Genomic DNA, 25014 nt, shown 5'->3' with positions numbered 1-25014 from the left:
AAGCTCTCGTGCCTTTTCATATGTCATCTGTACCACTGGTGATCTAGTGATAAAGTGTTGGCGCTCTAACCACTGCGACGTGTGTTTGATTCCGTTTGCAAAAAATAGTTTGTGATTTTAATCTGTGTCACATATTGGCTGGGTAATCATTGCAGAATTATTTGTCGTGAGTGTATCCTGTGTTTTCAATTCTAAATACCTAATTATTCTTTGCGCCTTATGTATGAAAAACAGTGTGGAAAATACAGTAACCTAAGTGACTTCAGTTAACACCCATAGCACATCTGCGTAGCTCCACCCGCTTAGGTACATTTCAGTAGTGTGAATCCTCCCATCTCGGTAGCCTAGATGGTAGGGCGCCCGCTCCGAGACTGGGCGGTCGCTGGTTCAAGCCTCGGCCGAGTCTAAGACTTACAACATTGGTACTCCTTGCCTCCCTGCTTGGCGCTCGGCATTAAGGATTGGAATTGGAGGGTTTGGTCACCTAATGACTCTCAACACAGCAATTGGGTCTAAAATGGCTGCGCCCTGTTTGGCTGCGGCTGCATCGGCTCGCTACAGTTTAACTGTACGGGTCAGGTGTATCGACATATCGTTCTGTGTGCATCGTTACAAAGAATGACAATAAAAGTAAATTCTATTCTAAAAAACTTCTTCAACATTAGTCAAAATTCTTTACCCCTATGACACTTCAGTTGTTCCGTATTGTGTAAAACTCCAATGAGTAGAAATTGAACAACTGCGCCAAATTGTCAATCCATTCGGCAGCATCCGCAGAATCCCCGCATCCCAGCAGCCCGGTTGTCCTTTTTTGGCCCCGGCAAAGGCACGGTTACCTTGGCAACGCCTCCTTATTGCTCCTGCATCATTTTTTAGTAGCACCACTGCGGCGTGAACTGCCCGTAACCTCAGCCGACCCTGCTTCGTCTCAGTTTTGTGGATAGTCGCGTCTGAGCTCAGTTGTAGTTTTTATGAGGGTCCCTTCAGGTCAGTGCTGGGATCTGGATCTCCCCTGCGGTGATTCAGCGTGATGATGCACTGCACTCGGGGCGCATGACGCAATCCACGCGTATGACGGCATGAAAAGTATGATTTTCCAAAAAACAAAAAAAGTCTGTCACAGTTAACACCTGCACTTAGTTTTCGGCCTGGTTAGAGTGTCTTATTGGTCATACGTGTGCTTCAGTGACGTGCTGTCAGGCAAGGTTGGTGAGGCATAGCCTCACCTGTCATCATGGAAATACAGTTTAAAATGTATTACATGGTTATATTTATTCAGTGTTGAATTGGTTCTCATAAACCCTTAAGTAAGAATAATACAGTGGAACCTCGGTTCTCGACCATAATCCGTTCCAGAACCCTGTTCGAAAACCGATTTGTTCGATCACCGAAATCATTTTTCCTATTAAAAGTAATGTAAATCATTTTAATCCGTTCCAACACCCTGAATGTTTACCTTGAATGTGTAACGTAAATATAAAGCTAACCCAGGCTAATCTTCCGTACGAAAGATTACGCTAACATGAACGTGTAAAAATAAAAAAATCAGGTCGTTGACAAGTCATTTAGCACCCGGGTCTCCACAACAAGTGGTGAGCGGTTCATTGGAAAGGGGTCTCCGTTCCAACACCCTGAATGTTGGGCTCCGTTCCAACACCCTGAATGTTTACCTGAACGTTCAACGTTAACATAATGCTAACCCAGGCTAATCGTACGTTCGCGTTATCATAATCTTCCGTACGAAAGATTACGCTAACATGAACGTTTAAAAATAAAAAAAAGGATAAAGAAAAGAATTATGAATAGGATTTCATACCTTTGTGGTGGTCAGCAGGTTGACGGTGGGGTATTCCCTAGCAAGATCAGACACTCCACCTCCTTCATATTTTACTATTATTTATTTCTTAAATGCAATAGTTGTACGCACTACTTTTCTTTTTTCACCTGTAGCAACTTTGCTGCTTGCACTGACTTTCTTCGGAGGCATAATTAGGGGCTAAAACACTTCGTACACCTCTATTAAAAGCGAAAGCAAAACGTAGCACGTCTGCACGCGATAACAGTTGGTCAAGAAAAGAGCGATCTACACTTGTACGCCGCTCAGCATCGCACCCTAGCGTACCCACTCACGCATTACCGGCGTTGGAACTCCGATTTTTTTGACCGAACAGCGAAGCAAGAATTTCTCTCATTTTTGGTCGGACTCCGATTTGTTCGAACTGAGAGGCGTTCGGAAACCGAGGTTCCACTGTATAATATTTTTTAAAGGGACAAAGGAACCGGAGCTAAAGCACCACCTACTGTTTATAAATATATGCGCTAGATTTTGCTATGTTACCAGTGAAACCAGTGCCAGGACCTGAAAATTATTTTTTCGTGTGTAATGGAAGTTCCCACAAAAAATCTTGCCTTCACAAACTTCAAATTCATTCTAGTAAAGTGCAGTCAGGGGAAACAGAGGTATATCATGGAAATATAAAATTGTAAACATATTAAATGTTATTTATCCCCCAACCCTGCTGAGGATAAGCGGCGCAGAAAATGGATAGTTATATTTATTCAATGTTAAAATTATTTCTCATTTTAATTCACAATGTTTGGATTTTTCTTGTTCTAAATTACCAAATGTTCACATTATATTACCACTATTATTAATACAATTAGTACGTGAGATGCAGATAGAGGCACGCAGTTTTCTTGCCTCAAGGCAGAGGGCGTTATTAAGAACAAGGATCCTGATCTGGCACACACCTTAGCACCAAATAACACAATTAGCGGTAGTATTAGCAAGCTAAAAGCAAGTCAAGCCATCCAGTTATTTTTCTCATCACAAACACTTTTTTTTTGATGACCTATTGATCATTTTAAACTAGACACTAGTCACTAAAATTAAAGAGAGACGACATTGTAGGATTTTGAACTTGCAAGAAGGACAAGGAGAGAAGCCTTCAGATAAGAAATTCCAACTCAGTGCTCGCAGAACTGATTGTGATGGCCTCCGCGTAGATTTCTGACCCTGGCAACAAGTAGTGGCTGAAATGTGATTGATTAAGTGCTCAAATAAGAAAGTACACTTCTGGAAGCATCAAAACTTGGGGAAAAACAAAGAAAGGAATCTGACGGACAATTTAGAATTATTTAACTTAAGTATTCATGGAAAAATTATAATTAACAACACATGATTCAGATACTTTTTTAGGCCAGCAGAGAAGGCACACAGGCGTCTACCTTCATATAAAAAATATATTCAAAAGGAGTTGTGTGTTTATTGCTGTTATTTCAAAGAACCACAGGCATGTGTGTGTATACTGCACTTGGTGTGAGTGTGTTGCATGCATTAGTGAGTGCGAGGGGGCGCCGCCTCCTTGATTTGCATGTCTGGTGCTAGCATCTATCATCACAAAAGGCACAGCAAAACAGTGAGACAGGCGAACACTCCTCTCCATCGACACGTCTGGGAAAAGCTTTTACTCGAAATTTGCCATTTGGTCCGTCGACTACAATCTACTTTTTATATTGCTACTCGGTTAACATGGATGGCAGTTAATCGCACCGAATCGTTAACCTGGGATTATATAATAATATAAATGACCTATAGCATGGCTAATTTTGGATTGTATAAATACAACTATAAAGGCCAAAAATATTAAATAAAAAAATATTTATGTATTAATTTTCTATCAAACAACCTGACATTTCCCAAAATTTTCTCCAATTGTATACACATTTATTTTATATGTAAATAGAATTACATCAATATCGATATGAGACAAATTCAAAGTGAAGTAAAGCATTTTTTTGCAGTAGAATAATTGTCAGAACCAGAACGGGAGGAGGACCCCTGTGAGTAACGTTTTCACACAAGCTTTATTTTACGGGAATGGGGCAGTCATGCACGTTAACACAAACGCCAGTGATTCGGCGATCGTGGGGCGGAAGCAGTAAGACAGAAGTCCGGCATGAAAACACAGGAAGCCAAAGGCCGAAGAGATCGATACCATATACACGAGCAGATACCGGACGGGACAGACAGGATTGATACCAGATACTGGAGACTGGAGTCAGATATCAGACAGGACGTGACAGACGGGATCGATACCGGATACTGGAGATTGGCGCAAGATATCGGACAGGATGAGACAGGCGGGATCGATACCGGATACCGGAGATTGTAGCAAGATATCAGACAGGACGAGACGGATGGGATCGATATCAGACACTGGAGACTGGAGTACGATAAAAAACAGGACGAGATAGACGGGATCGATACCAGACAGGATACACAAGCAGGATACCTGACAGAGTCAAAACACACGTCTTGCAAGTGCAGAGGTTCGTTGACGGACTGACAAGCAGTGAATGAGAGCACTGAGTTTATATAGGAGGGAAGCCAATCAGGCAACGAGCCGCAGCCGGCACCAAACGGGCAGGGCCAAGTGAGGACAATGGGCAACCGTGACAATAATAATACAAATGACCAACATGAACGGATGTTGATGCAATTACTCGTGTATCTGAATATACAGTACATGTGAGATTTCTACAAAAAAAAACAAATAAAAAATGAATCGATCTATTAAATTATTTTCAAATGACCCGGTATTTTCAATATATTTCTTAAATTATTTACAAATACATTTTACTTATAAATATAAATAAGTGGATATGAGACAAATTCAAAGTAAAATGAAACATGTTATGCAAAAAAAAGCACATAAATACCTTGTCTTACTCTCCAGACGTGACTAATCAAATGAATCTTGACAAAAAAAAGATTTAAAAATAAAACAAGAGCAGAAAAAACACACATCGGGTCAAAAATGAATTGTTTAAGTTATAAGACTACTGTTTTCTGTGGTTGTATCCACCAGTACAACATGATCCATTTTTATGCCATTCATAAACAAGCTACATTATTCTGGGGGGTTTGAATAACATAATAAAACTTTTAAGATTTTGCTTGGTAGTTAACGTCTATTTTGGGGGCTGTCAAAAAATAATAATTTGGAAAAGATTTAAAATAAAACAACTCATTTATTTGGGTATTTTAATCAATGTGCCTCAGCTTTAAGATAGATAGATAGATAGATAGATAGATAGATAGATAGATACTTTATTCATCCCCGTAGGGAAATTCACACTTTTAAGGTTTGTTTTCACAATATTATCTTCTGTTTTAGGTCTTCGGATCCAAATTGATTTTAACAGATTTAAAAGAAATGACAATTTGTTAGAGTTGTTTGTTTCAAGGGGAATTGTGTAAAATATGTGGCACCTCTTAGTGGTAAAAAGAAAAGCCCTAATTATTTTTAAAATAACTGATTTAGATAACAAGCCAAAACACATGATCATATAAACATGCATTTCATTATACACTCGGGCGTAGAGAATTTAAAATTTATTTTACACAACATGAGCCTCACCTAAAGGGAGCTGACATAATTATTGTTGTTACATACCCCCAAAAAATTTAAAATGCCGTGCAAGATAAAAGAGAAGTAAAATGATGTGTTTTGGTGAGTGACCTTATGCTCGACACCGCAGTGTTTCGTTAATGTACGAAAATGATAAATGTAAGAAACCCTCTTTGAAGTTCAGTCCAAATGGCAACCCAAACCCCAAAAAAGATGTAAAAATAAGAGTTTATTACAGCGCATACAAGAAATACACATACTTTCCCACGCAACATAAGGATCTTAAAACAGGCTGCAATGGTGACACAAGCCAAACGTTGACATCAGCGGGTAAGAAAGTTTCAAATTCCGTACAGCACCTTAAAAAGGTCAACATGTTAGCTTGTATGTGATCGTATAGACCCAAGCAACAGATCTGTTCTCTCTTCACCCAAATTCGTTTATTTTTGACTCTTCAGTTTGCGTAGTGCAAGTGAGTTGATTGCCTATGCCAGGAGAAGGATGCTACATCAGTTTAGTGACAAAATCAACACAATCTGCGTTGACTCATTCGCATCCAAACGCGTCGGTGGTTTGATCCATTAAGGTGGAGCCGGAGGGGACGGCAAGAGTAAAAAAAGGATAGATCGGAAAGGGGGTTGTTTGGGGGAAATGGTACGGCCTGATAGATGAAGCGGGGAGAGACACTGTTTGTGAGCGGAATAGTAAGAAGACTAGGCCCCCAAGACGAGGCGATGTGGCGGGTGGAAGCCGAGTGCGAGGCACAGAGCCAGAAAATTGCATTGCGTGCTCAGTGATTAGTTTACCTACCCCCTCTCCAACCCTACCCCTCACCCCATCCTCCTTAGGTCTCTTTTTGTGAGAGGCTATGGCCGTCTCCTCCTCTCTCATCTACTTCCACTGTCACTACATCACACTGTCACTTGTGGCGAGTCGCACCCTTGCCGCTTATCTCCTTCTTCGTGGCGTGCAGACTTGGCGCTCGCCACTTTACTTTCGTGTTATCGCCAAGCCTCGGAAACGATATGATCACACGCCCAAACTGCAAGCGAGGCATACTAACTACCAGTGCTGGGCTCATTACTGAAAACAGTAATTAGTTTTGGTTTCTAGTTTCTTCATTTGAACAGTAACTCAATTACCACCCCCCAGATTATTGAAACCAAAAAGTAGCTTGTCACTCCAAAATTAACTCTCTAGTTACAAATTGCCGTAAATACTTACATAGAAGCAGCCCCCAAAACTGCTTTAGATAGGCACATATCAGACACATACAAACTAAGGTATCTAAAATCATTTCAATCATTAATAAAGTCAAATTCCTTTTAAATTATAATGCATTATATTTATTATATTGTTCTCTAGTTCTTCCATACAACATATTGTGCAGAAACCTGGGGCAATAATTTCAAAAGTTCCCTACAGCCCCTTTTTATCCTTCAAAAACGTGCAATAAGAACCATACACAGGATAGGATATCGGGATCATACTAACATTTTATTAATGCAGTCCAAATTATTAAAATTGGATAATTTAATAAAATGTTTCACTTCACAACTGTTATTCAAGGTCAACAAAAAAAAACATGGTGCCAGAAAACATCCAAAAATTATTCATTCGGAAAGAGGGAAATTGTAACTTGAGGGGCTGTAGTAAATTCAAAATCCCAAGGGTGAGAACAACCAGGAAAAGTATGTGTGTGTCTGTGTGTGGAGTCAAACTTTGGAATAATTTACAAGATGAGCTCAAACAATGTCCAACTATTCATGTGTTCAAATTTAAATACAAAAAAACATGACTGGCGAATTACAGGGATGAAGAAAATGGGATATGAAGGAGATTGGAAATACTGCATTTAAATATGTGGTTAACTTGTTGTTATTGTTGCTATTATTATATCATAACTGTTATTATAAATATTTTGTTTATTTTTAATGTTGTTATTATCATTCGTGCCGCAGTGATATTTGGTAACTAGTGACATTATGACGTTGAGGGATGGGTATTACGAAGATTAGTGTATAAAATATGTGATTATTGTAATTATTATAATTATTGATATCTGACTTGTGTATTAAGTATATACATGAGATTTTGTTATATTAGACACAAGAGGGGAAGAGGATTTGTAAAATGTATTTAATAGGGAAGATAAGGGGTAGGGAAAATAAGCATCTGCTTCTTACTACCCCTTTTCGAACATGTTATGTGATATTATTTTGATGTTGACTCATTGTTTTTGTCCTGTTTTTATTTTAATGTTCGAAATAAAGATTTCATTCATTTATTCATTCATAGGCCACATAATAAAAAAAAATAGGGGGAAAATGTGTACAACAACTTTTGGAAGCAGTGACGCTTTCATATTTCTTGGCTTGTGCAACCTTAATAGTTTGCAAATGAATACTTTGCCGAAACACTTAATATCCATCTTATCTGTGCGCTTCAACCACTCAAAGATCTCCTTCTCCAGTTCTGCGTACTGTCCGGTATTGAGCAATCAGCTTGAGGCACGCTAACTACCAGGGACGTGCAGTCATCAGAACCTCACCTGTTATTATGAAACTATTAAATAAAAGCTATAATATGTGGTGTTATTTAACATCACAAATGCATTTTTGTTTTCAAAAAAATTTCAATAATAATTTTTATTGGTATGTAATGTAATGTAACTGTGCCGAAAGAGGCATGCAATTCTCTTAACTCATAAGAGAGGGCAATAGTGTGACCAAGGATTTTGATTTGGCACACGCTAGAGCCCAAAACAATAGAATTAGTGATATCATGAGTGTTATGAACCAGAACAGGATCAGGACCCAAACGCGTGACATTTCTCACACAAGCCTTTTTATTTCACTAGAAATGGGGAGTCATGCACGTTAGACAGCAGCAATCTCGCGTGAAATGATAGGAAGCCAGAGGCCGACGAGATCGATACCAATTGCCCGAGTAGATATCGGACAGATGGGGTCGATACCGGACAGGACGGGACAGACAGGATAGATAATGAAACAAGATATTGAAAATAAACAGGACAAACTAGACAGGAACAAAACTGTAGAGAATAATAAACAGGGCAAAAATAGACGGGAACAAAACTGGAAACCGATACTAAACAGGACAAAAATAAACGGGAACAATACCGGACAGGGAATACCAACAGGAAACAGGACCGAGTCAAAACCCATGTCTTGCGGGGCAGAGGTTCATTGACGGACTGACTAACGGAGAGTGAGAAACTGAACTGGGAGCCAATCAAATAGCCTGCAGCGGCTGGCGCCAAATGAGCGGGCACAGGTGATTCCAATCGGTAATCTTTGACATGGCATGCTAAATATTGGAAAGCGTAGCAATGTTTTTAGGACCCTTCAAGCATTGGATAGTTGAAAATGAACAGTAAACTGGCCTTGAGTAATTTTATAATATTTTATATAATAGGTCATCAAAAAAAAGGGATTACTAATTTCGGACCAGCCTTCCATTACTGCAATTGGTTTTGTACCTTAATTTGATATCTTTATTTTTTGGTGGTGGTGGGGGGTAGGTGGGGCTTATATGTTAATGTTCTAAACACTATTTGTTACAAACAATTTCTACTTTTAGCCTGCAAAACGTAGAACATTTTTGAGTAAGTGCAACTGTTTTTATTCTAAAAGTTTCCTTCATTGGAAACTGGTTGGCAAATTCCACTAATTGGCCACAAATGAAATGGAACTGAAATACAACTGCAATCACTGGAAAACAAAGTAGTGAGGATCACTGCATTTGAGTTGGATTAGGACTTCATGTGGAGTTAATTAAAACCAAATGTTTTAAGCAAGGATTGTGTTAATCCCTGAGCAAAGCTTTCAAATTTTGCCTCAATCGACCAATCGATGGTTAAGTTACTAAAACAAACTATTACCTAGTTTCACTTGTACAAGAAAAAAGAATGGACATCGACTAAAAGCCAGCTATGCTGCACATTTTGTCTTCTTTTTTTTTGGTCATGCTCTCTTTGAAAAGCAACTGGGTCAGAGCCTTTTCTTCTTAATCCGCCACATAATCTGCTCCTTCCTCCTGTGGTGAAAGCGCAGCCGCCAAACTGGAGCATGAAAGGAAAGATTTCACTCTTGGCTTTCCCTGACTGTTTTGCTCCAAAAGAGCAAAAGAGAAGGCTGCTGAGAGGCTAGCTTGCTGCAAAAACTGCAATCACACAAATATTTCGAACCAGTCCTGCAACCGATGCGTTCTTCACCAATCAGCGAAATTAACGTGCAAATGTTAAAGCAGAAAACCATAATTTAGAAAGCTATAAGTTAGCTATAAAAAAACAGGCATGTCAGAACCAGAACAGGGGGAGGACCCAGATGCGTAACGTTTACTCACAAGTTTATTGAGAGTGTTAGGTATTTATTAAAATGTATCTTTTACCAAATTGTTCGAATTAGTTATCTGACTCCATTAACTAAACACAAACTACATTCACCTAACAATGCGCGCTCATTTCTTTATGGAAAAGGTGGACAAGAATAGCCGACATTTTCACACGGGGGCAGATTTAATTTAATTATTGTTTTAAAGTGTGCTCCATCGAAAATCGCCTAATTAGCCGAATTAGTGTCGCTCGAGTCTCTGTCAAGCCTCCTCTCTCGATCTTCTGCCTCCTTCTCTCGGCCCACGGTTTTTTCTGCAAGCTGGTGTGCCGGCTCCTCCCATGGGCGTGCCAGGGAAGCCCCCCGTGGGGTCCACCCCCTCGCCTCGATGTCTGGAAAAACTCAAAACAGCAGAGAGTTTATCAAAAAAATGCCTGCCGTCCTTCGTCAGAGTCCTGTTTTCAAAATTTCCCAGCCAAAACATTCCGCATTTGGAACAGTGTGACCTGAAGCCCACTCAGTAAAAATCTTCATTGCACTCAATAAATGTAACTTGTATTCAATCGTATAAAATCTTTTATAGTCAAATGTATAAAATCCTTCAAGAGTTAGAGGAAACACGAACGCCAGGGACCCGTTGTTCGCAGGACGAGGGAAGCAAACTGCTCATGGGATCGGAGCGTGTTCGGAATGCGGAAGTGGATCTTCCGGAGCAGGAGATCGGAGCGTGGTCAAACGGGAAAAACAGGTCGTTAGCCGGGACTGGAGATCAGAACATGGTCGGGGTCAAAAAACGGGGAACTGACGAATGGGACACAGGTGACAAAACAGGAGCGACGGGAGTCAGAGTCAAAATGCTTGTGTAAACAGAGGTTCGCTGACGGACTGACCAAGGGCGAGTGTGAGCACTGAGCTTAAATAGGAGGGGAAACAATCAGGTAACCAGCAGCAGCTGGCGCCAAACAAGTAATGCCATGATTACTCATTGCTTTCCTAGTGTAAACTGAGGTTCGCAGACGGACTGACAAAGGGGGACAGACAGGACTGGGTACAAATACTGATCGGGAGCCAATCAGAGCCCGCAGCAGTTGGCACCAAAGGAGCAGGCACAGCTGATTCACATCAGTAATCATGACAGTGTTGGTATAATGATTAGATACAGTGTCTCATTAAATTTCTCCTTGAGAAAATGGAAGGATTTGTTTCGATATACATTCCGGAAAGTCCATATTCGTGTCACCAGAACTATCACGCTTGACGTTGTTGTCATATCGAACAATTAGGAGAGATTTAAGTCATTTTCTAATATATCTTCAGAATATTCGATGTACATTATACAGTATGAGTCACAGATATGTGTCAGTATGTGTTGGCATAACTGCAGGCACTTGGATATGTGGCTTTACAAGACTTTTTAAACTATGCTTTACTGTTTATTTTTTCATCTACATGTATTTTGCTAATGTTTGCGAGGCCAAGGCTAATGCAGTTAAAACAATCTTAACAATTTCACACTTATTTATGGCCTATTAGGAAAATACAGCCTTTTACCAGCTCAGTAGCCTAGATGGTAGTGAGCCCGCTTTGAGACTGGGAGGTCGCTGGTTCGCGCCTCGACCGAGACATACCTAATTGGTATAATGGCGGCGCCCTCTGGCTGCGGCTGCATCGACTCGCTACAACGGGTCAGGTGCATCGACATTTCCTTCTGTGTACATTGTTACAAAGAATGACAATACAAAGGAAATTATTATTATTATTATTATTATACATCCATCCATCCATCCATGATCTTCACCGCTTATCCTAAAAAGGTATGCGGGGCCTTTTTATACATGCATGATTGAATTCTCTGTGATTATTATAGGTTATGTGTAGAAATACTAGCTCATTTATTCACATAAAAAATAAATTGCATAGATACAGTATGTCTTTGCATGAGAACCAGGGACTTTCTACATTTTGGCACCTTAACAATTTGCTCTTTAATCGTAAGGTTATATCTAGGTGTTTTTAGAAAGTTTGTAAAACCCTCAAAACAATCTTTTTCGAAACATATTTGGACACTTTAATGTGTCGCTTTGCAATATACATTATTTTGTATTTCTGTTGCTTTGTGAAATAATTGTGTTATTATGTTGTTGATGAAAGGCACGTTGAGGCCACTGTAATATGTGTAAGCTATGTGGAATAAACGCAAAAAACAATCCTTAAAATATTTTGAACATAATAACCAAGGCTTGATTTCAATTGTCCTTGTGTCGCTGGTCCTCTTTCCAGAGAAAAAGAATAAAAAGCTTGCATCAAATGTTATTTACGCACTCTAGTCAGATTGTAACCTTGTTTATATCCAAATAGTGGGCAGAATATTCTGTCATTAAACTTAACAACCAGGCAACTGGCTTATACAGTTTTCACCTTGCATTACCAAAGTGCTACTTAATATGAAAGTTTTATTTAAGCTGTTTTAAGCACGTTTGTGAACACAAGAAGTTTTCGTTCCTAAACCTATATTTGTGGAATACCTAATTGTGTATCTCTGTTGTTGACGAAAGCCATGTTGGGCAAACGGGAACTTGTTTGATTGAACTATGTTAAAGCCCGGCTGATTGGTTAGCGCGTCAGCGGCACAGTTCTGAGGTCATGGGATCAAATCCAGCTACCAGCCTTCCTGTGCGGAGTTTGCATGTTCTCCCCGTGTTTCCATGGGTTTCCTCCGGCCATTCCGGTTTCCTCCCACATTCCAAAAACATACAGGTCAGGTTAATTGGCCGGTCTAAATTGTCCCAAGCCGTGAATGAGCGAGTGAGTTATCTGTCACTGGGTGCCCTGCTACTGGCTGGCAACCAGTTCGGGGTGTCCCCGGCCCACTGCCCAAAGACAGCCCACACGCGACCCTACTGAGGATAAGCGTTGCAGATAATGGGTGTATGGATGGATGTAAACCCCCAGGGTGTAATATTTGACCACTACATGGCACTGTTTTCTAATGCAAACGAAAACCAGTGCCTCAAACTTGTGGCAACCTCTAGGAAGGGAATCTACAATGTCAAGTCAATACAAATTTCTCAACCAATGATTTTCTATGAAAATTACAACTGGTATGTATTTTTGCCTAGGATTCAAAGACATTTTCTTTTCTTAAATGAATTTAGCACCACTAGGAGGCACTAAACATTAAACACTGTCCCTTTAAATCGAGCAAACAGTCCTTGAAATATTTCGGGCATGACAACCAAGGCAAGTCGGTGAAAGAGTTAGTGAGAGTCAAAAAAGTGGGTAAGCTTGCTTCAAATGTTCCTTTCCCACTCTAGTCAGATTGTAGTGTCAGGACCAGAACGGAGACAGAACCAAATTGCGTTGCGTTTCTCTCAAGTTTTATTGGAAGAAAGGGAAGGGGTTGTGCCCACGATCCGGTGATAGCTGGGCGCGGTAAGTGGATCGCTCTGAACGCGGAAGTGACACTTCCGTGGCGAGCGATGGCGATACGTGGTCGGAGGAAGAAAAAGGTCGAAAGCCGGGACGGGAGAGGAGACGTGGTCAGGAACAAAAATGGGTCGAAGACGGGGGACAGACGAGAGCAAAAAACAGGTGGAAGTCAGGGTTGAAAAGGCTTGCCTAGAGTTAACTGAGGTTCGCAGATGGACTGACAAAAGGAGACAGAAAGGGGTGGGTTTAAATACGGACAGGGAGCCAATCAGAGTCCGAGGCAGTTGGCACCATAGGAGCGGGCACAGGTGCATCACATGTAGCCCTATCTCACCATGGTGTCCAGAATATTCTGGCATTAGGCCTAACAACCTGGGTCTGGTTGTTACATTTTTGAACCTTGCAATATTAATGTACTATTTAAGGAGAACGTTATGTGTAGATCTTTATTAACACTTTTGTAAACCTTGAAAACTATCTTTCGCAAAGCTATTGGGTTTAACAAGCAGACAATTGGATATGTTGCTTTGTGGCATACATAATTGTGTTTTACTGTTGTTGACAAAATCCACGTTGGGGCTACTGTTATTTGTGTAAGTAAACTATGTCAAATAAACAACCAGGATTAATTAGTGAAAGTGCTGATGAGAGCTGAAGAGCTATAAAAAAGCTATTTAGTGTATTTACGTATTACTTGTACAATCATGTCAGATTGTAGCTTTGTTGATATCATAATAGTGTCCAGAATACTACCTCATTAAACTTAAAAACCAGGGTTTGGTTTATACATTTTTTGCGCCTTGCAATTTGAATGTGCTGCTTAATGTGTGGCTTTAGTTTACGCTGTTTTTAGAAAGTTTCTGAACTGTAAAAGCTATCTTTGCCAAAGCTATATTTAGGCATAATTTGGATGTGTTGCTTTATGTTCTACATAATTTTGTGATTCTGTCTCTTTGTGGCATTCATAATTGGATATTTCTGTCATTGATTAAAGCCACATTGAGGCTAGTGTTATATCTGTAATTAAGCTGTGTGAAATAAACAATCCTTAAAATTATTTGGACACCTGAGGCTTGACTTTAATTCTCCTTTTGTCGCTGGTCCCTTTTTCTCGAGTCAGTGAAACTGCTGTAGAGAGCCGCTCTGGGCTTTTTCATGTGTCATAAGAAATCAATCATTTAATTAAGCCCGTCCTTCATTGAATTACTCGTGTGGATATTGGAGAGCGCTGACCCGTTGCCTGCGATAACTTGTAATGATCAATAGCTGCTTTTAGAGCGTTTTTCCTTTCTTATGTCCTTGTCGGAATAGTCTTTTTCAACAAATTAGGCAATCCCAGTGCTTTTGTCTTCTGAGTCGATGCTGTGTGGCAAAATAGTATCAAAAGCAGCAAGAGAGGTGCACCCCCTGAGGCCGAGGATTCTTTCCATTCTCTCCCTGAGTGACTACCTGGGACTCGTTGCTAATGGTAACAAATGAAAAGCGAGACAAAACATCATATCGAACATTCGTTGGCATGAGTAGCTTCAGCGTCCTGCCAATGGTCCTCCAGCGTGGCTCACAGTATGTTGTGTTGCGTAGCGATTCGGGGATTTGGAGCTGGGCTCAGCTACCGTGTCAACTCCGGTCTAATCGCTGCCATAGGGAGGATGAAGATGTATCTGATCTAGGAAAAGTGCTACTATTAGAAAGGACACACACTGAGCCACAAAGACTGAATTGACACTGCGGGTCTTATTTTGATTCTGTGCCTGGGTAGCTGTGGTGTATCGGGTTAGGATATTGTAAAATGGGGTCAATATATGAGAAAGGCAGATAGTAAATCTAAATATATGATTGTGGTGAGAATTTAAAAAAAAAAAAAAAAGTTTGAAAAGAGTAAATATGTGGAGTTTTTTTTAGACCAGGAGTCGGCAACCCGCAGTTCAGGGGCCGCATGTGGCTCTTTTGCCAAAAACTAAGTTGTGTTGCAGTCATATTTACAAACTATAGGGCAGGGGTATCAAACTCATTTTAGCTCAGGGGGCAACAAGGTAGAAAAAAAAATCCCGGAGCCTGACTAGTAGAATAAAGAGGAAGAAAGAAACGAGATGTTGACAAAAGCAAAATAAGAGAGAGAGAAAGAGAAAGAGGGAGATAAAAAAAATAAGAGAAAAGAAATAGAGAAAGAATGAAAACGAGAAATGGAGAAGAAAAAGAGGGAGACTGTGAGAGAGAGAAGCATGGGAAAGAGAGGGGGGCAGGGGAGAGAGAGAGAGAGAAAGGAGAGAATATAAAAAAGAAAGGGAGACAAAGAGAGAGGAAAAACTGAGAAAATAGAGAGGAGAAAGAGGGAGAAAGCACCAAAAAGAAAAAGTAATGAGAGAGAGGGAGAAAAAAGGGAGAAAAAAGAGAGAGAAGAAAGAGAGCGATGGTGTAGTAATAGTCTGTAGTCTGTACAGCTGTTTGAGACTTCTTGTGTTTAAGGGCTATACACATAATCACGATCTGACTTGACTTGAGAGAGAAAGAGAGAAAAAAGAAAGAAAGAGAGAGAGAGAGAGATAGAGAAAGAGAGACAGACAAACAGAGTTAAAAAGATAGAAAGATGGAGAGAAAGAGGGAAAGTCGACAGAGAGAGAAAAAGGGTGAAAAAGAGAAAGAAAAAGAAAGGAAATAGAGAGAAAGAGAGACATAAAGAGTAACAGAAATAGAGAGGGACATAGGAAAAAGGAGAGAGAGAAAGAAAGAAAAAAAGAAAGTGAACGAAAGAAACACAGAAAGAAAAAGAGAGAGAGAAATACAGCTTCAACGTGTGTAGAAGTGGCGCCTGGCTTCGGTGACAACAAATAGACATGTTCAAAACTGCAGCCTGCTTTCATCTTGCGCTACTTTCAGCGTTGCCTTGCGATTTGATTCAATGTCCTGGTGGTACTTATTCTGCCCGTGGGCCACATGTTTGACACCCATGCTTTAGGGAAATCGTAGCAAATTTTTGGAAATAGACATCAAGGCTGCGTAACGAGCACAGATCCCTGCAGAGAAGCGGGTTCGAGCCCCGGGGGCGACTACAGATGTCTGCAGTCATAGCTGACGGCGCCGCTTACGTTAAACACACACAGTTTATTCACAAAGCCTCGGGGCTTTTGCGTTTTACCGTGTTTCAGATCGTACGTGCAGTCTGTTAGCGTTTTGTGAATTTGTGACAGTGTGTCGGTTCCCACTTGCTCAGTTGAAGTTGATTTGACAGTTTTATGCCATGAGATGACAACATGAGTTATATTGCCAATTGTCCATCATTGCATCTTTACTTGGTCAATAAATGTGATTATAAATGAGAAATAACCGTGTAATACCAATTTAATAACGACCAGTTGCTGTTTTGACTCGCTCAGGTAAAGTTGTTTGGACTACTTTTTGGCATGAAATGCAAGCTTAAAATTTGTTGCAACTTAACTGCATTTTACTTGTATAATTAATTTGAGACCAAACTGGAGAACATCGAAATGCCAGGTTTTTTCTTTTTTTCTTTTCCCTGTAAGTCGACTTCTGGTAGCATGTGTTATCGTTTTATACTAAAATCCACCCCAAGGGAACTACGTTAGCAATACTCAGACTGGATACATTAAACAAAATAAATAAAGTCACGCACAAGCTAGCCATTGCCCTTAGCGACGCCCATAGCACACACCCCCACCCCCACTTACTCGTGGTGGTGGTGGTGGTGGGGCTTTCTTTTGAAATAGAGGCATCTTTGATGAATAAAAGTCATCTAATCAGAGGTAGTGGATCTTGTTAGAGCATCATCAAACATCAATCATTAGGCAAAATTCTGAAGGCAAATGAATTGACGTCATTCATCATTTTGACAGATAAACAGACCCAGACTTATTAAATTTCTGTCCTTTTGGTTTCCTCTGGAATACAGCGAGCAAAGAGAGAAAATGAGGCAGGAGGCGATGTTCTCTAGATTTGTATTTCTCATTTGTTTTTTCTTTTCGGGATGACTGGTTGAGGCCACAGGCTTGTACGAGACCCGTCCCCGAGATAACTTTGGACGCTTCTTCGATCAATCATAAAATCTTATTATTATATCTTACATTACTATAACAATCTTTTTTTAATCCATTTAAATTGATCACATTTTTTAATCACGATATATAGGCTACAGTATTTTACAGTTTCTGATAAAAACAAAAATTCACATCCTTCTCTTTGTTTTCTTACAACACTATAATGTGTAAAACCTGAGACAAATATGCATTTTCTGGTAATTTTCTTTTAATGGGATTAGACATGCACCAAGAGTGAGGGCCCGACAAAACCAGGTAAAAAGGTCAAGCATTTTTAGGCTGTTTTAACCGCACAGCAGCGATTTTTCACGAGACCTTGCGAGTCAAATGAAAATTAATTTGTATACTCAGTTTTATTAAAAAAAGAGGGAGAGCAGTGCTTGCTTCCATGATCCGATGATCGACGGACACCGGTAGCAGATGGCTGGAACGCGGAAGTAGCACTTCCGTGTCGAGAGAGGATAATCGTAGACAGCCAGGGTACTGGTTACTAGCCGGGACGGGAGAGCATGGGCGGTATCAAGGTCAGAAAAGAGGTCGGCAACAGGTATCAGGCAGTAGACGGAGCAAAACAGGTCGGATGTCGGGATGACAGATCAGGGCAGAAACAGGTCCAGAAACAGGTCGGCTACAGGTATCAGGTAGGAGAAAACAGGGCAGGAAAATGTCGGAAGGTGTGAGCTTGCCTAGCTGGGAGCATAGGTTTGCAACGATCTGACGGCTTCCTCTTGAAAGCCGGGGTTTAAAAGGAGTCTCTGAATCAATCAGCTCTCAGGGCTGTTGGCGCCAATTCAGCAATCATGACATTCGCCTTATAATCCTGTGAGCCTTATGGTGCAGTAAATACAGGACGTGTTTTCCGAATTTTTTGGCACGCTACTACAGTTGCAAGTGTTTCGATGATGACCCCGATGATGGTTTCCGGCAACTCGACAACAGACGGCTGAGATAGAGACGCCAAGCTGTTACCGCGCTCACACGCTTGCCGACTACCGATTAACGAGCCGTGAGCAAATGGCTACAATCGCGCCGCAAATAATTCATGAAGCGCTCAATGGAAGAGTGGGCGAGACGGCAGGCGGGAGGGATTTGGCGCCAAGGGGGCGAGCACATCCAAGGAAATCCCTTTTTTTTTTGACAAAAGCTGACAAGTCAGCAAATGTGTATCTGATATTTTGCAGGCAGTCATTTGTTTGCGGAAAATGACACAGCAGGAGTTTGAACGTGTCACCATGAGTGTGTGATGGACAGAATTTGGATTTTTCTGGCAGAAAAATATGCTATAAAATCAGTGACATGCAGTCAGGTGAGGCAGATAAGGCTGTGCTTCACGTGTCATCATGGAAATATAAACATTCAAAATGAATTAAATGGATATATGTATTCAGTGTTAACGTTTTTTTTTTCTCATGTAATTTTATATTGTTTTGATTTTTCTCCAAAATTGCTGTAATTTCACAATTTATTCTGTACATTATTAAAATTGTTAGTATGTAAGATATTACCTAGCTGAGCACTTGCAGATGCAAACTGAGGCAATTCTCTTGCCTCATAGAGAGCAATAGTGAGACAAAGGATTCTGATTTTGCACCGGTGACATGAAGTCAGCTGAGGCAAATAAGGCTGTGCCTCATCTGTCATCATGGAAACATAAAGTTAAGAATACATTGAATAGTTATATGTATTCAAAGTCTCATTTCACTTAATCTTTGGATTTTTTCTTCAAAATCACAGGATTTTCACGTTATATTTCAAATATTATGGATACAATTATTATGCAACATATTACTGTGCTGAGCATCTGCAGATAAACATTGAGGCACCTTGCCTCATGGCAGAGGGTGATAGTGAGGCCAACGATTCTGATCTGGCGCACACTACAGCCCCAGACAATAGAATTAATGATACTATTAGCAAGCTAACAGCAAGTCAAGCAATCCATTAAGGAAAAACATTACTATATCATTCATCATGCTATATTTGATTTTAATCATTGTGTGTGTCTGTGTAGTTGGCATTCCTGGTTGTTGTTGAGTTGCAATTATTGGTCTGAAAAGTACTTTACAAATACATTTGATTGATTGATTGATCGATTGATTGAATTAAATGTTTTTCTATGCTGCAGTTCATTTATTGCTTTATTGATCTGCCAATCAAGTGAAGAATCAGATGGCGGTTCATTCATTTGTAAATCTGACTGTGCCTCACGATACACCAACTTCACTGTACAGCGCTGTATAAAATACCTGCCTGCCAAATAAAGGTATTTTGTTCTTTTTTTTCTCCATTGTGCTGACATTACTCTACTGTCGTTACTTCACGCTTCAGTTATCGCTGGTTCACTCCTTCGCAGATTTTGAATTGAATTGATTTTCTCTTTATCGTCATTGATATCATTGATTCAGATTCAGATTCAGATTTAGATATACTTTGTTGTCATTCTTGTACACGTGTATACAGAACGAAATGTTGATACATCTGACCCGCACAGTTTCCTTGAATGTACAGATATAAATAAAATGTTGTATTGAGTTGGAATATTGAAGTACTAATAATATACTAAATAATTATAGCTATGTATGGTATCATACAGTAGTGCAAAGAGTGCAAGAGGAGCAGCTAACCAGATGTGCAAAATGGGCAGTCAGGTAAACAAGTTACTATACAATAACAATAACACTGGAGTATTGTGCATTGTGTTCTGATAGACAGATTAGGGAGGGTGCTCTGTGTTGTATGGGTGTGAGTGTCTGTGTGCGCAACAGTGATAGGCTGGCGTATGCTGTCAGTCAAACAGCGGGCAGGCGCTGCCTCCCAAAACAAACGGGTGAGCAAAGCGACCGCTAGCATTTATTGGCTGGTTACATTGAAAGGAAATTCATCAATTAAATTGGACTCTGAGGAAAGTCAGAAAATCAAAACAAAATATTAATCACCACCGGGTGCTCTGTGAATTATTATCGGGTTCCAGAATCGACTGAGCGACGTTGGGGGGAAGGCAAGAGCGTGCTGCTGGCCTACTGCTACTGTTATGGCTAGGCTAACAAATCTGCTAAACCATCGTTGCAGACCCTGTATCCTGCCAACGGCAGTTCAATTAACCATGAAATGGATGACCCGACGCTACAACTCGTGGGAAATCGCTACATTCGGAACAGTTTTATTTTGAGAATTGCGGACATCTGTCTTTATCCAATAACACCAGATGTTAGCTCTCTAAATTGCTTTCTTACACTGAAAGGAGAAGTCCTTCAATTGTGTTTTACTTTTGTATAATGATAACAAAACCATTCATTCAACTGCAATGATGTGTTGTGTGTTATCATTTGTAGATGTATATTGCTATTTTGTTACTGACGTATACATTTAGTCGGTAATGACTTCATTTTGATGTAAGTTTGTCCCTTGGGATAAATGAAGGTGCGACGCTATTTCGCAAATGTTCACTTTTCGAGGGTTTTGGGGTTTTTAAGGGTTATTGTTCTATCTTCGTTATTCATTATCCATTATCCGTTATCGGTCAGTTCATAATACGCTACAAAGCCTAGGAGCCGGGACACTTACTCTCAGCCAAAAGGCCAAGCTAAGGTCCTATCCCTAAAGCCTTGCTGCGATCATTGCGAATGCACCGTTCCCGGAGGTACTGCAATACCGGGCCGATGCGTGGAGTGGACAGAGCAAGCTCTTAGGGTGGATCTTGTCCCTATCAACCGCACTACCTAGGGATCTCTGTTGCTCCATATGATCTCACGCACATGGCAAAATTCTTTGCACACGCTAATCTCCAGCGTGTCACTGGAACACGTCAAGGCTAATGGAACATAGTGGTCGGAAACGAGGAATATTTGTAAGAGTTCTACGGCATGTCATTAGGGACAAAAATGTGTGTGTGTTTGGTTGCCTGATTTCATCTGACATTTACCATTCCTACTGAAAATGTCACAAAATACCAGCTTTCACCTCAGCATATACAGCCATTCACAGACCGGAGCTTCAAAGATAGTCCCTTGAATATGACCAAAACAATCAGTAAATGCAGTGCTTCTCAATCATTTTCCATTCGCCCACTTGTTGTAAAATCTGTTTTGAGTTAAGAACCTCTAACCAGCAGATTTTTTTCTCTGGCGATATCAAAAATTGAGATATACTGTTAATAATTAGAAATGCAGAATTTTTAATTTTATTTTGAAGGGGAGTTTAATTTTTGGTCATTTCATTTCTGTAACCATTCAAATATAATAAGATATGGGTGCCCATTATCAAATTTGTGGGAGGGTTAATTTTTCAATTAAAAAATCCACCATTAGTTCTATTATGATAGTTAAAACATGTTTAGAGTTTGCTCATTTAAAAATGAAGTATTAGGAAATTTATTTTGTTGGGATTCCAAATTATACATTTATAAATACCGGTCTTTGTTTGCAGAGGGCAAGGAAATTTCATGTACTAATGGTATCGATATGTGGTAAAGGTATTAATGACTGCTCATTCGTATACATGGGTGTTGTATGAAGAAGAAATGTGGTAGTAGCTGCCTTATCACACAATTTTTCTTATTTCAGATATAAATTTGATTTCAAAAGAAAACTCCAGCATAGCAACATTATATTTTGCTATATGCACAAATATTTTCCTGTATTATCATTTATTTTACATAATAATTCTTTATTTATTATGTATTTCTTTCATTACTTCTTTACTATTTAAATGATTTACTTAAAATCTAATGTACCCCCATCTAAAAGCCACTAAATTCAGGTTTAGTTGGCCTTTGATTGGAAAATAGCTGTTTTAATAGTTGTTGATCCTTTGCAGCTAAGAGAGACTTTCATCAATACAATCTTTTGTACAATGCAAGCCTTTATGAATGACTCAAGGCTATAACAAGCTGCTCTGCATAACTCTTGGCCAGATATTTATTTACAAGTCAAAGTCCTGTCTTGAATAAAGTGAATGTGTTCTTTACCTTGAGTCGATAAAAGCAAAACCAAGGTTCTTCTGAATGGACGTCATCACATTAGAGTGATCGTTTGTGTTTGTCTCTGCAGGTACATCCGCACCATGTACTTGGGAGTCCAAAGCCACCGTCAGAAAGAAAACCAGCGTCGCTTCTACTGGGCTATGATGTACGAATACGCGGATGTTAACATGCTGCGACTGCTGGAGACCTTCCTGGAGAGCGCTCCCCAGCTGGTGCTGCAGCTGTGCATCATGATCCAGAGCAACAAGGCCGAGTGGCAGCAGTGTAAGATGAAATAAGTTGTCTCCCTAAGGCGCTGGGCTTTGATCTAGTCCTTAGCGCCAGTTTGCTACCAGATCGACCAAATTACCCGCAAATGCAGCTATATTTAGAGTGCAGTGGTCACCAATTGGGTAGCCACATAAGAAGAACATCTGATTAACAGGTAGACCGGTTCAGAAAATAGCCCATCGGTGAGGGGTGATTGTAATTTTGTAGGAAATTGGATTTCTTACCTGGCATTTAGATTTATAGACATGATTAGAGTCTTTAAAGCAGTGTTTCTCTAAAACTCCACTATATGAGAAACACTGCTTTAAAGACATGATCGAGTCTTCCAATATTCGTTTTTAAATGAGCTTATAATTTATATATGGAAAACCACTCAGTTGTCATGATTACCGATGTGAATCACCTGTGCCCGCTCATTTGGCGCCAACTGCTGCGGGCTCTGATTGGCTCCCTGTCCCTTTTTGAACCCAGTCATGTCACTCCCCTGTTGTCAGTCCGTCTGCAAACCTCTGTTGATAAAAGGCAAGCCTTTTTTGACCCTGACTCCCGCCTGTCCTGTTTTTGCTCCCGTTTGTCTCCGGCTACGACCTGTTTTGATCCCAACCACATCGCTCTCCCGTCCCGGCTTACGACCCATTTTTTATCCCGACTACGTCTACTCTCCCATCCTGGCTTTCTCTTTTCCGACCACGTTTTTGCTCTCCCTGTCAAGGATACGGACCTGATTTTCCGTCCCTGACGCCGCCATCGCTCGCTACGGAAGATCCACTTCCGTATTCGGATTACAATCCGAGCGCGAGAGCGACTTGCTTCCCACGTCCAGCGAACACCAGATAGTGGGCGCAGCCCTTCCTCTTTTTTTCAATAAAACTTGTGGTAAACGTTACGCAATTGGATCCTGATTCAGTTCTGGTCGTGACATCAGTATACAAATTAGATGCTTTAGTGGTTGAGTGAAACTATTTTAACCCTTCTTTTAATAATAACATCCTTGTAATAACATGAAAATAACAACATAGTAATACGTTTTTATTTCGGAAGTGCATATCAGTTTCTTCCCAAGGTCCACTACCACCCTAAACAAGCACACAAGACTGTGAAAAATATACATGTCTTGCCTATGTATAGGATAATGCGTAATCATATTTTATTTATCAACTCTATTTTTGTAATTCTGTTTCTGCTAATGTAATTGCACTTTTTTAATTTGCACTTGTTCTTATGCACTCACAACTTGCCAGTCTCCAAGCACTGCCATGTAAATATTTGCCAAATTACCCTTACATTCATATCTTATTTTTCTCTCTTTAAATGTATTATCACTTGTTTATCTTGGAGTGCCACGTCTAATGTCATTGTTGTTACCAATAGAAATAAAGACAGTTTTATTTCTAAATTAGAAGCCCTTCTATATCAAAAAAGTAGCTCTGGGGTTCGAGAAAAGTCGGTGACCCGTTTTGGTGTGTGCTAATAAAAATGTCCTCAGCAGTTCATTTTGAAAGCGATGCTGCGGTGCGACTTAATCCTGTGCTGTGCCACAGACTAAAAAACATACACCAGTGCTACCAGTGGCAGACTTAGTATAAAGTCTGGACTAGACCCCATGAGGGCAACAAAAACTTTATTGTGCCATACCGTAGGAACAAGCGCAACAAAAGTCCTTAGCATTCCAGTCTAGGGGCATGCGTATTTTTTGACATGGGAGCAGAAAATGAAATGAAAATATGCCGGATAATTTAATCAATAGACATAAAGCTTTTTAGTGAGTAAGCTAGAGTTTGCCCGTATCATGTGACTCTGAACTGCAGTTCCCACAGTGCTTTGGGTTATAAAAATATCCCAGATGTGTCATTAACCAGGACAGGAAACAGGAATGAGAACCCAATCGCGTAACGTTACTCACAATTTATTGGGAAGAAGAGAAATGCGCGCACACTCGAACCGGGGATCAATGGTCGCGGAAGTAGATCGAAATCAGAACTAAGGAGTGGACAAAATCAAACAGATCGGGTCGAAAATAAAACAGGATCAAAGCACAGGCAAATTCACAGGACTTAGCATATCACACAGAGTCTAGCAGGAGTTTCGCAGACGCTCTGACCCCAGGCAAGACCGCGTTTAAGTAGTCCGGCAGCAATCAGTCAACGCGTTTCAGCTGGTGTCAGTGGGCGGGGCCAATTGGGCACTGTGGCAACCGTGACAGAACCTGGCGCCACACGGTGGGGACAAATTGGGCACCATGGCAACCATGACAAGATGAGGGAAATTGTGTGTGCGCACAAGCAATCATATTACTAATGCATATACATGCACCAGCAATCGTAAAATAAAAGGACTAGCCCAACCATTGAAATCGGAAAACTCGCGGTCGGACTAAGACCTTAATCAACAAGGCTTCACTTAATAGTAATACTAGCAATATTCCGTTTCCAATCAGATTTTTTATTCTTTTGGCAAGAAAATTGGTCAAAGAGTAGAGCCCTGTCACTCAAATGACAACAAGTGATGACAAA

At 40.3% G+C, this 25014-nt stretch overlaps 1 protein-coding gene across 1 annotated transcript in view; it reads left to right on the top strand.

Annotated features, from left to right (window-relative positions):
- The window catches only part of xkr6b (XK related 6b), a 93592-nt gene that overhangs the window by 61127 nt on the left and 7451 nt on the right, over window positions 1-25014 (top strand). Inside the window, exon 2 of the mRNA XM_088324637.1 lies at window positions 22299-22495. Coding sequence (XP_088180763.1) covers window positions 22299-22495 — 197 coding nt within the window. The remainder of the gene's footprint in view (window positions 1-22298; window positions 22496-25014) is intronic.

This window comes from Urocampus carinirostris, chromosome 20 (assembly GCF_059441175.1).
Source record: "Urocampus carinirostris isolate Australia breed hairy pipefish chromosome 20, RoL_Ucar_1.0, whole genome shotgun sequence".
Classification (NCBI taxonomy): Eukaryota; Metazoa; Chordata; class Actinopteri; order Syngnathiformes; family Syngnathidae; genus Urocampus; species Urocampus carinirostris.
This window is presented reverse-complemented; position numbering and strand designations above follow the sequence as displayed.